Raw genomic sequence first — 16,195 nt, 5'->3', positions numbered from 1 at the left:
TTTTAGATATACTTTAACAGCAGAATTGTGTTTCATAGTCCAGTACACATATTTTGGGGGAATCTGCTTATATCTAACATTATCATTAAAATCATATATACAAGAACAAGTATAAATGACTGTGGATGAGAATACAAAATTTGTTTTTCATCATTGAATCATTCTGGTTGGTTTCCAAAAAAATTTTTTTACCCCAAAAACAAGTGCAGATGTGAAGAAAGATACATTAATTTTTGGATAATAAATCCAAATCCAGATCATAGAATTCTTATATATAAATAAGGTTAGTGAAAACCCCTACAATTGAACCCTGTGGAAAGCTTTATGGAATCAGGGTTTTTAAAGGTTTTGATAAGTTGAGGTTAGCTGATAGGCATTTAGAGGAAATACACAAAAGGATTTAAAAGTGCATCTTTAAAATTAAGTTTTAAAGAGTTAGAATAAACATCGGCTTTTAGTGCTAGTGTACTGATTTATATTTAATGCTAGGAATATACAATAAGGAAACTTTTTAAGTAATGAAAAAGACTTGTAAGAGCTAAGCTAAAAATGACTTCACTGATATTTAGGGCTGACTTGTTATCTTCTATAGTCAAGTAATATTGGAGTTAATTTTCCCATTTATATCAACACTTTTTTTTAAGACTTTTTAAAAAAAGTTTATTTATTCATTTTGGGAGAGACAGAGACAGCACAGGTAGGGGAGGGACAGAAAGATAGAGGGAGAGAGAGAATCCAAACCAGGCTCCATGCTGCCAGTGCAGAGCCTGATGCAGGGTTCAAACTCACAAAACCATAAGATCATGACTTGAGCCGAAACCAGAGTCAGATGCTTGACTGAGCCACCCAAGTGCCCCAAGACATTTTAGACATAAATGTGCTGTCTGCCAAAAAACCCCTAATAGTTTCCCAACATATCTAATTCTTAGTAAAAGGATCTCTGGGGAGAGGAACTTTTCTCTGAGTGAAATAATTACATGCACATATGAAAATTGTAGGACACTGGTGGTATGTGATGGAGACATTGCCTTACATAAGGTATAGGAAATTCAAAGTATCACAGGATAACCTTATTTAATATGAAATTTCCCTTTTTGGTCTATCAAGACACTCTGAAATTGTATTGTCCTTAAATTTCCATGGAGTACCTTGATTTTATTAACAAGGAGACATAAATTGCTCTGCTTACATTTTGCAATGGGAAATAATATAGTCTATGGTCAAGACAATGAGCTCTGGAACCAAAACTGCCTGGGTGTAAATCCTGGTTCTATATAGCATCTAATTCTGTGACCTTAGTGAATTTACAAGACCTATATAAATCTACAGAGGTAGTAATACCTACTTCATAGACTTCAGGGGGATTAAAAAATTCTCAAAACATTCACGGATGGTTAACCCATAGTAAGTCACAGTGAGTGCTAAAAGTCATGCTATTCAAATTCTGATGTTATCAGGTTTCTGCTGATGGTGTATTGGGCATGCACTGTTGCTAGAGTTGACTGAAATTATGGACACTGAAAGCAAACTACAGAAAACCACAGGATCCTCTAGGTTAGGAAACTGGACGGCCTTAGCAAATTGAGATTACCTCAATTTTGGCCTACACGTACTTTGAGGACTGATCACTGTATATTTAGCGATTAGCCTACACACTGCAAAGTCTCTTGTGATAAGGGATTGAGAAAGAAACTCTAGACTTCCAAGGTCTTTGGGCACAGGTAGCAGGCATAGATGAAAGACATTCTTTCTAAAATTACTGCCAATTTTAGGTAAAAATGGTAACTTCAAACCTATGATTAAGAATGTTTACAGATTAACCATTACTATCCTATGTCAGAATGAATAAGAGTGGCACATCTTCCTGAAGTCAATTTTACTCCAATTCTGGAGAAGATAAAGGTTAGTCACAGTCCTTATAAATACTACGTTTTAAAAAAAAATATTAAAACAGGTGAAACAGAACAAAATTTATATGAATTTTTAAGGTAGAAAACAAGCCTCAGAAGTTCATGCCTTATGGTATACCACATTACCTATCCAGATCCTATACCCAACTGCCCAGCATTCACTGATCCTATTTAAGTCCCAAAAGCACTAAGTAAACCACAGTTTCACTCTATTAAGAACTTTTGCAGAAGATCCCAAATTCTTAACTAAAACAAAAATCTAAAATTCACAATGGCAGCGAATGGGAATTTTTGCAAAACAAAAACTACAAAACATAATATGCAAACATAGCAACAGCCCTCTCTCCAGAGCCCCTAAATATAAGGTAAATGCACTAATACATGAGACCATTACATAACAAAGCCCAACATGTAAGGGATACCAAATCAACAGCAGTGCTGATTCTGTGGCAGACATATATGGTGGATGTAAAATAAAATTGGCACAACAGAGACAAAATAAAAATTAAAGCTTCTCAAGTTTTTATTACTTGGCTAAAAAACACAGCAAACTAGTTTTCTTTCTCTGTTTCTCCTTCAGGTGAAAAAAAAAAACATACATACTCTAAGTTTTGTTGTAATAGCATGTTTTAGCTGAAACACTTCACAAATGGGTAAATAGGAACTTAAATTCTACTTCCCAACCTCCTTAAAACCATTCTCTAAAACTTCTCTTTCAGGTAAAAAGAAGAGACATTAAGGCAGGAATATTTTATTGGTATGATTAAAAAGGGTTAATACTATTAGTCACCAGAGAATTTTAACAAAATCACTTGTTCTATAATTTCATCAAGAGATGTTAATAGTTTCATTGTGTAAAAAATGTAGCATTCATTTTAATTCAAAGTAGAAACAATATTATTTAGTTCATTCCTTTATTTATATTATAACTCTTGTGCAGACCTAGACCCACAGACACATGTATTCAAAGCTGAAGGTAAAATAATGAATTATTAACAATAAACTTTTATTATAATGAAAAAAGTCTGAATTAACACTCATGTTTTTTTTAACTTTTTAAAGAAAATAACTCTAGAATGGTAAATGTCAACAATATTAAGACTTGGAAATGAACATATCAGCAATACAAAGGCTTGAAAATGAAAACACATTTTATGAGTAACTTTCATATATTTTTTAAGTTACCTCATTTTCAGCCAAAAATGAGTTATTATTGGAAAAGTTGGAAAAAGAAAGAATACTTGAAATTAACATAGTCTGAATTTTTCAATTAGGATCTTTAATCATGAGTGACTGTGAGAAAGAACAAAACAACAAAGTATGGATGGAGTCAATAATTTATACCATGGTTTTACACAACACAATTAATCTCATCTAATGAAACAAAGTCAAGACAAGTATTATGTTATCCCCTCAAAGGATAATCTGTAATTGTTCCTTAGTGATGATTTGTGAAAGGCACATACAAAATAATGAAAACTAATAATTATAAAGAAAAGATGAACAAAAGGCTGAAGATTTCAATTTGAATTTTACAATGGAATGATCCAAATGTGAATAGTTATACTAGCATAATTGATGCTAATATTTCAGCATCATTCTAATTTTAATAAGTATAATGTGAAATCAGAGTTTATACTGAGGAAGAGCCAGTATCCTAAAGTTCAGCTTCTCATCTATATAAACTTATGGGGAAAAGAGCTATATAACAGGCAAGTTTAAATTTTGAGAAGAAACCCATACTGTTTTTTGGAATAACAATATTTAAGTTGTAACATTTCTAAGTCAACAAAGGCGTTTAAAAAGTAACACTTCTCAAGAACAGCAATATAAATTTCCTTCAAAAATAAAAAATAAATCCCAGAAGTATGAAATGGAGATTGGTACTAAGGACAACATACATGATAGAGTAATAAACTCTTGTTCTGAAGCCACCTAGAGATCCAAATATGCAAAATAAAAACGAAGGAAGTAAGGTAGATATTTTGCATAGTATGTGCTGGGAAAAGCTGACTTGAAAAAAAATTTTTTTCTTTTAGAAAATATTTCTTTAGAACTCCAATAGCCTTTTGTTTTTTTAACCTTTTTACTTTCAATATTTAACCTAACTCCAAAGGAATTTATTTTAAAAGCAAATGGCGCAACATTTATTTTTACAGTCTCATTTTTCCTATACTTTCTTTCAAAGGTTCCAGGATAATTTCTTATTTTTAGAACTACTGTATAATTGTTAGCATTCACTTCTTAATTTTTCCAGTCTTTATAAGTTGTGGCGTAAGAATCTTTACTAGAGAAATACAATTAAGTAGTTTTTACTAAACATTGATGTAACAATGTTTGCCAAATAACTTAAGAGTTGTATTAACTACTGACAATTATGCTTTTCATCACAAATAACCAACAAACAAAAGATGTAACAAAACACACAACAGAACAATTCCATCAAAAAAGAGAAAAAAATATTGTACACGTGTTAACTGAGGAAGCAAGGTGGTAAGAAACCTGGAAAGGAGGTTGGCTGAAGCGGGAGTTTGCACCACATAAACTCTAAGATTGCTTTCAATCTCAATTATGGGATTCTAATAAATTATAAGATTATGGTAAATGAAAGAACAAAGACCTAGAAAGGCTGAGCTATGTTTTAAAAATAAAACAAATTCTTTAGCTGTTTACAGAACATGAACTAAAATCGTAAGTGAGGGTTCCAAGTGGAACTGACCAGAGAGATTTTCATTATATAAACAAAAATTGCCAGACGTGTAATATGGAAACAAATCTAAAACTATTTCAGGTAAGAACACTTCCTTTTAAAAGCTAAGCCTTCCGGGGCGCCTGCTTGGATGGCTCGGTGGGTTAAGCATCCAACTTCGGCTCAGGTCATGATCTCGAGGTTTGTGAGTTCCGGGAGTTTGAGCACCTCATTGGGCTCTCTGCTCTGAGCACAGAGCCCACTTCAGATCCTAGATCTCCCTCTCTCTCTGCCCCTCCCCTGCTCACGTGCACACGTGTGCTTCTCTCAAAAATAAACATTAAAAAAAACTAAAACCTAGGCCTTCCAGATAGATAATTTCAATCATCTGAGGTATTTCAGCAAAGTAAATACTTAATGGAAAAAATCATTACTTTCAATAATACTATGTCCAGGAGACTCATGTCCTCAGATATTAAAATTTGGCTTAAGAATAAATATACCATGGGGTGCCTGGGTGGCTCAGGGGGTTAAGTGTCCCACTCCTGATTTCAGCTCAGGTCATACATAATCTCACGGTTTGTGAGATCAAGCCCTTTGTCTGGCTCGGATTCTCTCTCTCTGACCCTCCTCTGCTCACGCTCTCTCTCTCTCTGAAAATACATATAAATAAATTAATTAAATAAATAAGCAAGCCAAGTTGTTCTTCATCAAGATTTAACTAAAGTATTTCTGATAGTAACTGAGATTTAGAGTTCAAGGTCTAACAACGGTGTTATGAGATCAACTGCCCAAATGTGTCATCTCATTCCTCTTTCCTAGGAGTCTGTATCCTGACGCTCATCACAGCATTTGGCACCAAGAATCATAATTTTTTTAAGTTTACTTAATACATAACAGTTCTCAATAAAAAAGATTTGGAATTTACCAAAAACTACCACAGACACCACCAAAAAAAAGTAATGCACTCAAATGCTAATTTATATCTTATTCATTTCAGTTAAAGGTGAATGTAATTGACTGGAAAGCCATAATAAAAATTTAATCAACATAGGCTTTACACATTTTGCACATCTTTAAAATTTTTTTTTTTTTCAACGTTTATTTATTTTTGGGACAGAGAGAGACAGAGCATGAACGGGGGAGGGGCAGAGAGAGAGAGGGAGACACAGAATCGGAAACAGGCTCCAGGCTCTGAGCCATCAGCCCAGAGCCTGACGCGGGGCTCGAACTCACGGACTGCGAGATCGTGACCTGGCTGAAGTCGGACGCTTAACCGACTGCGCCACCCAGGCGCCCCGCACATTTTGCACATCTTAAAAGTCTCTACAGGTGCAACGTATAAAAATCACTAAAGTGGATCTATAATCTACAAAACATATGGTAAACTAAAAGTCAACCTTAAAATTAATAACCTTTCATATATCAAAATATAAAATAATAAAGAACATTTTAAAACCACAGTACAAGAGAATCATTTCATTAAAAATAACGATTTATGATCAGTCTAAGCATCTAAAAAATAAGTACCTTTTCTATTACTGTTTAAGAAGTTTAGGAGTCTAAAAAACATCAAGTTTGCCAAATGTTTTATGTTGGATAAATTTTATTCTAGATGCTTATAATTTAGTTTTAAAAACTAAACTAAAACAGATTATAACTCTAAATTTCTTCAAGTCTGTGTGGTATTCACTTCAATAAACTACTTTGGCAGGAGAAGGGAGAAGGATAAGAGAACGTCTCCTAGTCCAACTAAATTCTTTCCATTTCTATGTAGTGTAAGAAACAAATGTTTTAAGTATGTTATAATTTGAGATAAAAGAAAAAAGTAGTCGAACTTGATACACTTGAATATATCTTCCTGTTTATTTTCGCCTTTTTTAAAATGTTTATTTTTGAGAGAAAGTGAGACAGAGCATGAACGGGGGAGGGGCAGAGAGAGAGGGAGACACAGAATCTGAAGCAGGCTCCAGGCTCTGAGCTGTTAGCACAGAGCCGGACATGGGGCTTGAACCCAAGGGCTGTGAGATCATGACCTGTGCCAAAGTCGGACACTTAACAGACTGAGCCACCCAGGCGGTGGCTGTATCTCTAATGTTTGGTTTTGGTGTTATCATACAATGTAAATACTGCATTTAATATAAAGCAGTAAAGGAATTGAGCAGAAATTATGTTACTTTTTTCTTTAAATTACATTCTAGCATTTTCAAGATTGGTTAAAAACCAAGATTTCCACAAAATGAATAGTAAAACACATTCTTAAAAATTATGTACAATTTTTGGAATAAAACTATTCCATAAACTGTTCAAAACGAGAAGTACATTATTTAAGTTGAATATAATCCTCCCATATAATAAATTTTGGAGACTGCTTTAAAGTCAATTTCCATATGAAATTTGATATTCTTGCTTTCCCTTTTATGAAGTTCTCCAATATTGTTACTCTCTTACCCTGACAGTGCAGGTAGTGAATGGGCACAACAAAAGAAACCACAAATCTTCAGAGTCAAACTGAGTAAGTAAAACATGTTATATTTTATAAATTCTGGGACAGCAAAAATGTCTATCTGGATAGACAGATACACTCACAAACACATATGTATATAACACACACATGTATATAAATTATCAGGGTATAGACTGACATATCAGTATACATCAGTGTTTCTTCTCACATACATACATGCCTACAAAACTTGACACTGTCAGGCCAAGACGACCAAGCTGAGCCATCTCTCCCTTTGCTTCAAATGGATTAAAAGCAAAAAAAAAATCGAAGTGTGTCTTTAAAAGTAAGCAATCATAAATCAATTACATACTGAATATATCAGGACACATGAACTTATTTCCTAGTCCCAAAAGAACTTTATAAAAAAAAAAATCCCATTTAGATAAATACAAAATCCTATAAACAATGGTATTTCCCCTTCAAATAGTTTTAAAAGTTTATAATATATTTGGGACGACTTCTCTGGATACAAATGATGTTATCTGATCAAACAGTAAAATTTAAAGTAAAGCTGACCTTAAACAATGTGGGAGGGCTTAGGAATACTGGCCCCCATGTGGTTGAAAATCTGCATAAAACTTTTGACTCCCCCCCAAATTTAACTACTAATAGCTGATGCTGACGAGAAGCCTTACCAAGAACATAAACAGTTCAGTAAAACATTTTGTATGTTACATAGTAAGCTGGAGAAAAGAAAATGTTATTAAGAAAATCATAAGGAAGATAAAATATAGTACTGTACTATAATTTACTAAATTACATAAGTGGAGCCATGCAGTTCAAACCTGTGTTAAGAGTCAACTGTACTGTTTATGTCTGACAATGCATGGAGCCTCATTAGACTTTGGACTATGCTGTGGAAATATAAAGTTCCTTCTGAAGACTAAATTCCTTAAAAAGTAAATAAGGTGAATTTCTGTAGTATAGTTATTCCATTTAATATAAATTCTACTGTGATTCACAATTCTAAAGTAATATTACAATACTCTTCATCTGATTCAGCAATATTTTCCTACCCTACACAACATATAAAACAGTGACACAGTGAGTAACACCAGCGATACTCTTCCTCAGAAAGCTGAACCAGGAAACCAGCAAATAGGGTAGATTTTTTTCTTTTTTAAGTTGTTAAATGGAAAAACAACAAAAAAAAAATTGGGAGAAAAGTCTTTATTCAGATACTTCTAGTACAACCAATAGAAAAATGTACTCTCCCTCAAAAAGCCCACCGACTCAATACTTTGTTAAAAAAAAAAAAAAATCAAATGAAGCCCTTTAGAGAGTATTTCTAGTATGTCTTCACGATAGCCTCAGAAGTAAAAATCTAAAGCATTTTAATAGTATCTTCATAAAGATTTACTATTTTGAAGTTAAAATTCCAACTATTTGTTGTACTTAAAATGCTAGAGTTCCTTTCATCAAAAAAAAAAAAAAAAACAATAAAATCAGCTTAAAATAAATTTATTGTACAATACAAAAAGTAGGCATACTGGAAAATAAAAGGTACATTATTAAATATACAAAGCAAATAAAAGAAAGCTAAATAACACAAATGTTTTAATCCAAACACTAAGATAAAATGCACAACATTTATGCTAAAAATAAAGTATTTCAGGAAGGATATGCATTTCAAACGAAATGTTAATAATGAAAAAAAAAAAAGAAAAACAAACGTGCTAACTTCTAAATGCTTGAATATCAAGAATCAGTAATGGCATGAAACATTAAATCCACAATACTGGGTACTTTTCAAGAACTTTATTTGAAAAGGTATTAAAAATACTGAAGGAATCAATTTAAAGAATGTTCTTAAATCTGGCAAAGATTTTCCTTTTTTTTTTTTTTTAAATTAAAGTTTAGGGGCCTATTCACAGTATCTTCCCTCTTCTTCCATTTATATACCTTCCTACAAAAATTTCTGGATGCTCATCCTTAATAAGATTAGCTACAATACAGTCAGCTACAAATTAACAACATAATTTTGAAATCTATACATAGGACACAATAGGAAAAATTGAATTTTCATTTTATAAAGTAAAACCATCTCCAAATGAAATAGTAAAACATAACAATTTAGAGCACAGGGAAAAAAATAAAGCCTTTTTTCCAATCTATCAATTAAGACATTCAGTTCCCCAAACTGCAAATGGCTTTGGTGGAACTAATAATACAAATGATACTGTTTAAAGTTGTTGCAGAGGTGAGGCTTTCAAAAAAACCACTCCCCCCTACCATCCGCCTCTGTAAATGGCCAAAGTAGAAGTATCCACTTACATTTGCATTTGTACATTAGAGAAATATTTAAGTAACAATAAACTCCTTGGTAAGTCCTCCAAAACTTAACACATAATTATTTAAATATATAAGTTAGCCCAAAAAGCTTTTGACCAACACCTTTGGAAGGGAACTTCTTTTTCTAATATCACAGTTCCCAAGCTTGAGACATCATTTGATCAGGTTTTCTGTATCTATATTTGCGCTAGTATCGAAATTACTCAGTGAAATCTTTTTTACTAGATTTACTTTTATAGATGTGACCTACCACATATGCCATGACACTAAAAAACTACCAAGTCTCCTTCTAGACCCCAGACCCCACCTCTGCCCCTCCAAAATCTACAAGTTTAAAAATGAATAAAACAAAACAAAAAACACCTTGTGGCTATGAGGAATTGTGGGGAAAACTGAAGAGTTATTTGGAAGAAGGAAGAAGTGTGAATAGGTCCTACAGAATTTTACAATCACTTTGCCAAGACAGACTTTAAACATTGTAAATTATCCAAAATAGTCCTTCTTTTAAAAACAAGTTTTGATTCTCAATATTGCATTTTTATAACCAAACAAAAGGATTCAGATCTAACACATTTTAGTAGCATACTTACTACTATCAGACTGAATTCATTTCCTAAGTACTCTAAAATTAGAGTTCAAGTAAAACAAACTCTATGAGATGTTATTATAATTTATCATAAAAGATTCATTAGCATTTGTGGAATTATTACGATAATAAAAATATTAAAAACTAAAACCCAAGATTCACCATTCACACTTAAATATAACATAGAAAAAGTAACGTGAATAATACGAAAATAAAATTGTTCAGGTAAACATTTCACTTGAAGACACTCACTGTTGCTCCTTCTGAGTAACCATTATAGCTTTTTAACAGTGAAACATGTCATTATCCTACTTCTGAAATTCTTTGGCTGGAATGTTTTAGTAACATAAGACACTCCTGTACATGACAATTTTGACAGAACACAGAGAAGTTGCAAAGTAAAAAAGCAAAGACATGATTTATATTTTAAAGTGTTTGATAAAATTTAAAATGAATTTTTAAAATTTAAAGCAAATTTATCACTAAAAATGGCATAAAATATAAACTTAAGCTAATTTTATAATCTATCACTGTATTAAGTAATTTGGGATTCATTAATTTTGCCTTTTCATTGTATTTAGCATAGAGATGACTTTCTATTGCCCCTACAGACATCATGTCAGTTTTAAAACTGGGAAAGAAAAAACAAAATGCAATGAAACTTATGAGTTCAATGTGTGGGTTTTAGAACCAAAAATGACATTTCTGTTACCATTTTAAAATGGAGATTAAGTTAAAATTTTAATTACACCATGAAAAAATTTAAAGGAATTTTTTCCTTTTTGCGTCTTTAAAAATAAAGCAAATTTGCTTTACTTATGTATAAATACTTTTTTAAAGACCAACAAATCCACTTTTTAATCTATTATCTTTATACAAAGATTAAAAGGAAAAAAAGCTTTATGGCTCCAGCACCCAAGGTTGAAAACACAAAAAACTCAAATAAATATTTATAGTATGCAAAAAAGCTAAAGATGGTTGAAAGAGTAAATGAAGAACATTCTGAAACTAGAACCCATTTCTTTAGCTTTTCTCTCCCAGACTTTCCATTCTATATACTACAGTTGTAGAGATGTCCTCATTTGACTCAGGTGACACTTTTTTCCATACTGTCTCTTTTAAAGCAAGTTCTTGTTGGAGACTTTCATAGTCCAATGGTCCAAAGGAATGCTAGTTGTTCAAGCAACATACATAATTTATTAGTGCACTTGAGTGAAGAAAGGTCCAAGCTATAAAACGGTATTTTTCAATGAATGTTATTAAGATCTGTTAACATTTTCACCCACCACCATTTGATGTTTTGTTCCATGTTACTCATGTTGACACCCATGGCAGTTTCTATTCTGTTAGCTTTGCATAATTCTCACATATTACAAGTTATTTGATTAGAACTAACAATAGGAAAATTTACTTCGTATGCATTAAAAATATTTTCTACTTATAAGTGCTTCATATCAGCTTCAAGTCTAATTAGGTATTTACTATAAACATTTTCTAGATGGGATGCAAAGGAATTTAATTAAAATTCAAAACAAGTCCTTGGTCCAGTGAACAACTATGAAGACAAAAAATCTTGTTCCTGAAATTTAAGTCCTGACTCTTAAATATTAGCACTAAGAGAAGTATGTATGTGCAGTAATATGAAGCCAAACAATGATAATAAACAAATATTACTTTAAGAGTATCAAGAACTCTGCATTAAACACTTTTTATAAAAAAATATTTCATCTATAGTGGCCAATAAAAATTATGAGGCTTTGTAAGGTCTTTCACTAATACTATAATCCCTTTCCTATTTACATATCCATCCATGCCAAAATAAACGTCAAGACTACTACTGACAAATGATTAAGAGTAAAACAAGGCTTTCTTTTTACCGCATGTAGCACTTTCCAAAGTGTTTTTTTGAACAGAATCAATTCTTCTTTTTTTTAACAGAATCAATTCTTTAAAATATTGCTTAAAATAGCAGAAAAATGGGTGGGTAGGTGGAGAACCCTGCTGCCAGGTTAACCAGTTTAAATTTAAATAAAACAGCAATAATTATTATTTATACACTCCTGAGTCCAGGATGAAAATGTCAATAACTTGTGTCTACTCAATTCGTGATTAGCAAATATATGAGGACACTAACAAACTAAGTTCTATTCAAACAGGTGAATCTCATTTTCTTTTAGAAAAATATTACATAATAATCTAAATATGAATTTTGCTTACCCTTTGATCACCACCTTCTCTTCGAGGATCAAGTTTTTTTGCAAAGTGTCTCAAATTATCATAGTTATGGAAATTACAGAGAGAAACAAGATCCTGTAAATAAAAGGACAGGAATAAGAAACTGGCTATTCACTGGCTATTTTTTTCATATTGCAACAAATCACACTAATATTGTCCAACTTAACTTACTATCTCATGGAAAATACCACTGCAAAAAGCAGCATGTATCACGAAGAGAACCAAAATCAGAATGAGAACATGGAGTAAGCATTGAGAACAATGCTTACTAGCTAGGGCTTACTAGCTAGGGCTAAACCACTCAAATTGTTTCTTTCATTTCCTATAAAATGGGCCTTTAGTCACAGGTCATATGAAAGAACTATTCTAGCAAATAACCATAAAGCACCAAAAAATATAAATAAACATTCTGGTCACAATCTATTATAATCCATAAGCATCCAGTGTCATTCTATAGCTTTTGCAAAATATAAAAAACTGAAAAATAAATAATTTTAACTGAGAAAGTTTGCAGAAAAATTATAGTACGTAATACAGAGTCTACAAAGTAGTAAATTGCACATAAAACTGGAAGCTGAAATATTAGCAAGACTTGGGTAACTATATAAAATACTGAACTAATCTAGAAACAATTTTATTTTGTAGTGCTTATGTCCTCAAAAAAAAAAAAAAAAGACTTTTCAAGATAGTTTATGGATAAAGATATTCAAACATACAGATTAATGATGATATAATAAACAATAATAATCTTAATTTACGTTGGGATTTAAATTTATACTTTTCCAAGTTTAATAACTTTTGTTGAGGTTTTTTGGAAACTGAAAACTATATACAACCATGACAATTAAAATATCAGCATCAAACAAATGTAATTTCCTATGGGCACGAGTATATGGGAGGTGATAGAAGCAATTTAAAGATCCTTTATAAGTACTGCCATGGCTAACCTAGTAACTTGCAGACAGGTAGGCAGAATGCCAACAATCAATAAACTACTGAAATGATTTAAAAATCAGAATCACTGGATGGTTCCACTTACATGATTATCATACAACATCCATTCATGATAAAAATCCTCAACAAAGCAGGTTTAGAGGGAACATACCTCAACATAATAAAAGCCATAATATGAAAAATCCACAGCTAACATCATACTCAATGGGGAAAAACTTCAGAGCTTTTCCCCTAAGGTCAGGAACAAGATGTCCACTCTCACCACTTATAATTCAAAATAGTACTGAAGTCCTAGCTACAGCAATCAAACAACAAAAGAAATAAAAGCCTTTCAAATTAGTAAGAAAGAAGTAACATTTTCACTATCTGCAGATAACATGTTACTCTATACAGGAAAACCCTAAAGACGACACCAAAAAACTACTTGAACTGATAAATGAATTCAGTAAAGTCACAAATAAAAAATCAATACACAGAAATCCATCACATTGAATGAAACTAATAATGAAACCCCAGACAGAAATTAAGAAAAAAATCCTTTACAACTGCACCAAAAATAATAAAATACCTAAGAATAAACTTAACCAAAGAGGTGAAAGATATGTACTCTGAAACACTGACGAAAGAAATTGAAGATAACACAAAGAAATGCAAAGATATTCCATGCTCATGGATTATAAGAACAAATATTATCAAAATGTCTATACTATCCAAAGCAATCTACAGATTTAATGCAATCTCTATCAAAATACTAAAAGCATTTTTCACAGAACTAGAACAATCCTAAAATTTTTATAAAGTCACAAACGACTCAGAATAGCTAAAGCGATCTCAAAAAAGACAAAACCAGAGGTTATCACAATTCTAGACTTCAAGTTATATTACAAAGCTGTAGTTATCAAAACATTACAGTACTAGCACAAAAACAGACACATAAATCAATGGAACAGAATAGAAAACCCAGAAACAAACCCACAATTATATGGTCAATTAATCTTTGACAAAGGAGGCAAGAATATGCAATGGTTTAAAAACATAGTGCTGGTAAAACTGGACAAATGGTGCTGGGAGAACTGGACAGCCACATGCAAAAGAATGAAACTAGACCACTTTCTTACACCATACACAAATATCAACTCAAAATGGATTATGGGCCTAAATATGAGACCTGAAACCATAAAAATCCTAGAAGGGATCATAGGCAGTAATTTCTGACATTGGCTGTAGCAACATTTTTGTAGATATGTCTCCTGAGGCAAAGGAAACAAAGCAAAAAAAAAAAAAAAAAAAAAAAGAAAAAGAAAAAGAAAAAGAAAAGAAAAGAAAAGAAAAGAAAAGAAAAAAGTATTGGGACTACATCAAAATAAAGAGCTTCTGCACAGCAAAGGAAACAATCAACCAAACTCAAAAAAACAAACTGCTGAATGGGGGAAGATATTTGCAAATGACCTATCTGATAAAGAATTAGTATCCAAAATATATAAAGAACTGATACAACTCAACACCTAAACAGCAAATAATCAAATTGAAAAATGGGCAGAAGACATGAAAAGACACTTCTCTAAAGAAGACATGCAGATGATCAACAGACACATGAAAAGATGTTCAACATCACTCATCATCAGGGTAACGCAAATCAAAAATCACAATGAGGTATCACTTCACACTCATCAGAATGGCTGAAATCAAAAACTCAAGAAACAAGTGTTGGTGAGGATATGGAGAAAAAGGAACTTTCATGCACTGTTGGTAGGAATGCAAACTGGTGCAGCCACTATGGAAAACAGTATGGAGTTTCCTTAAAAAGTTAAAAAAAAAAAATTTAGAAATAGAACTACCCTATGATTCAGAAATCATACTACCAGCTATTTATGCAAAGAATACGAAAACACTAATTTGAAGGGATATATGGACCCCTACCCTATGTTTATTGAAGCATTATTTACAGTAACCAAACTATGGAAACAGCCCAAGCGTCCATCTACAGATAAAGAAGTGGTGTAGGTAAATACAATGGAATACTACTCAGCCATAAAAAAGAATGAAATCTTGCCATTTGCCACAACATGGGTGGATCTGGAGTATAATGCTAAGCGAAGTAAGCCAATCAGAGAAAGACAAATACCATGTGATTTCACTCATGTGGAATTTAAGAAACAAAACAAAGGGGAGCAGAGAGATAAACCAAAAAGTAGACTCTTAACAACAGAGAACAAACTGGTGGTACCAAAGAGGAGAGGTGGGTGGGGTGATGGGTGAAATAAGTGAAAAGGATTAAGAATCATTTATCATGATGAACACTGAGTAATGTATAGAAGAACTGAAAGACTATATTGTACACGTGAAACTAACACATCATTGTATGCTAACTATACTAGAACTAAAATTTTAAAAATCAAATCATTGGATGGTTCCACTTATATGATCATTATTTTCATTAAGAAAATATGCTTACATGACAGAAGTGAATTCCCTTAACACTGTTGCCCATCTTGTCCAGAGGAGGAGACCAGCACATCATGCCCATGACATTAGGGACAACTAAAAGAATGCCCCCAGCAACTCCAGATTTTGCAGGAAGACCAACCTGAAAATAATTTGAAAAACAAGGATATTCTTGTTAACATTTTAAAATAAGGAAAATTATGTCCAACAATAAGGGAATTGGTTTAGAAATTATGGTATATGTATACACAGAATTCTAACATTACAAGTGTTGTAGATAACTATTAACATGTTTCTAATACAGTAAATGAGAAAACACTTATAAAACAGTTGAGATGTATTTAAATACAGAAAACATTTGAAAAGATACACTCTTAAGGATTAAGGTAGATTACATCTAAATTGTGGGGCTATGCATGTTTTTATTTTATTCTTTTGGATTGTGTGTGTGTGTGTGTATATATATATATATATATATATATATATATATATAGTATATATTGTATACAATATATTGGATTGTGTGTATATATATATGTATTTTTTTTTGAAGTTTATTAGAGAGTGCACACAAG

The 16,195-nt window shown here is 32.1% G+C and overlaps 1 protein-coding gene across 4 annotated transcripts in view; it reads right to left on the bottom strand.

Annotated features, from left to right (window-relative positions):
• Positions 1 to 16,195, bottom strand: part of GLS (glutaminase) — an 81,061-nt gene that overhangs the window by 18,414 nt on the left and 46,452 nt on the right. For 2 of the 4 annotated variants that reach the window (XM_045480539.1, XM_045480542.1), the window contains 2 exons: positions 15,631 to 15,762; positions 12,204 to 12,296 (listed from right to left, as the gene is read on the bottom strand). In XM_045480539.1, coding sequence (XP_045336495.1) covers positions 12,204 to 12,296; positions 15,631 to 15,762 — 225 coding nt within the window. Of the gene's footprint in view, positions 1 to 8,553; positions 11,216 to 12,203; positions 12,297 to 15,630; positions 15,763 to 16,195 lie in introns of those variants that run through there. The other 2 variants (XM_045480541.1, XM_045480540.1) reach the window with 2 other exon arrangements.

This window comes from Leopardus geoffroyi, chromosome C1 (assembly GCF_018350155.1).
Source record: "Leopardus geoffroyi isolate Oge1 chromosome C1, O.geoffroyi_Oge1_pat1.0, whole genome shotgun sequence".
Taxonomy (NCBI): domain Eukaryota; kingdom Metazoa; phylum Chordata; class Mammalia; order Carnivora; family Felidae; genus Leopardus; species Leopardus geoffroyi.
The sequence above is the reverse complement of the archived record's forward strand: the minus strand, read 5'-3'. Positions and strand labels throughout refer to the sequence as shown.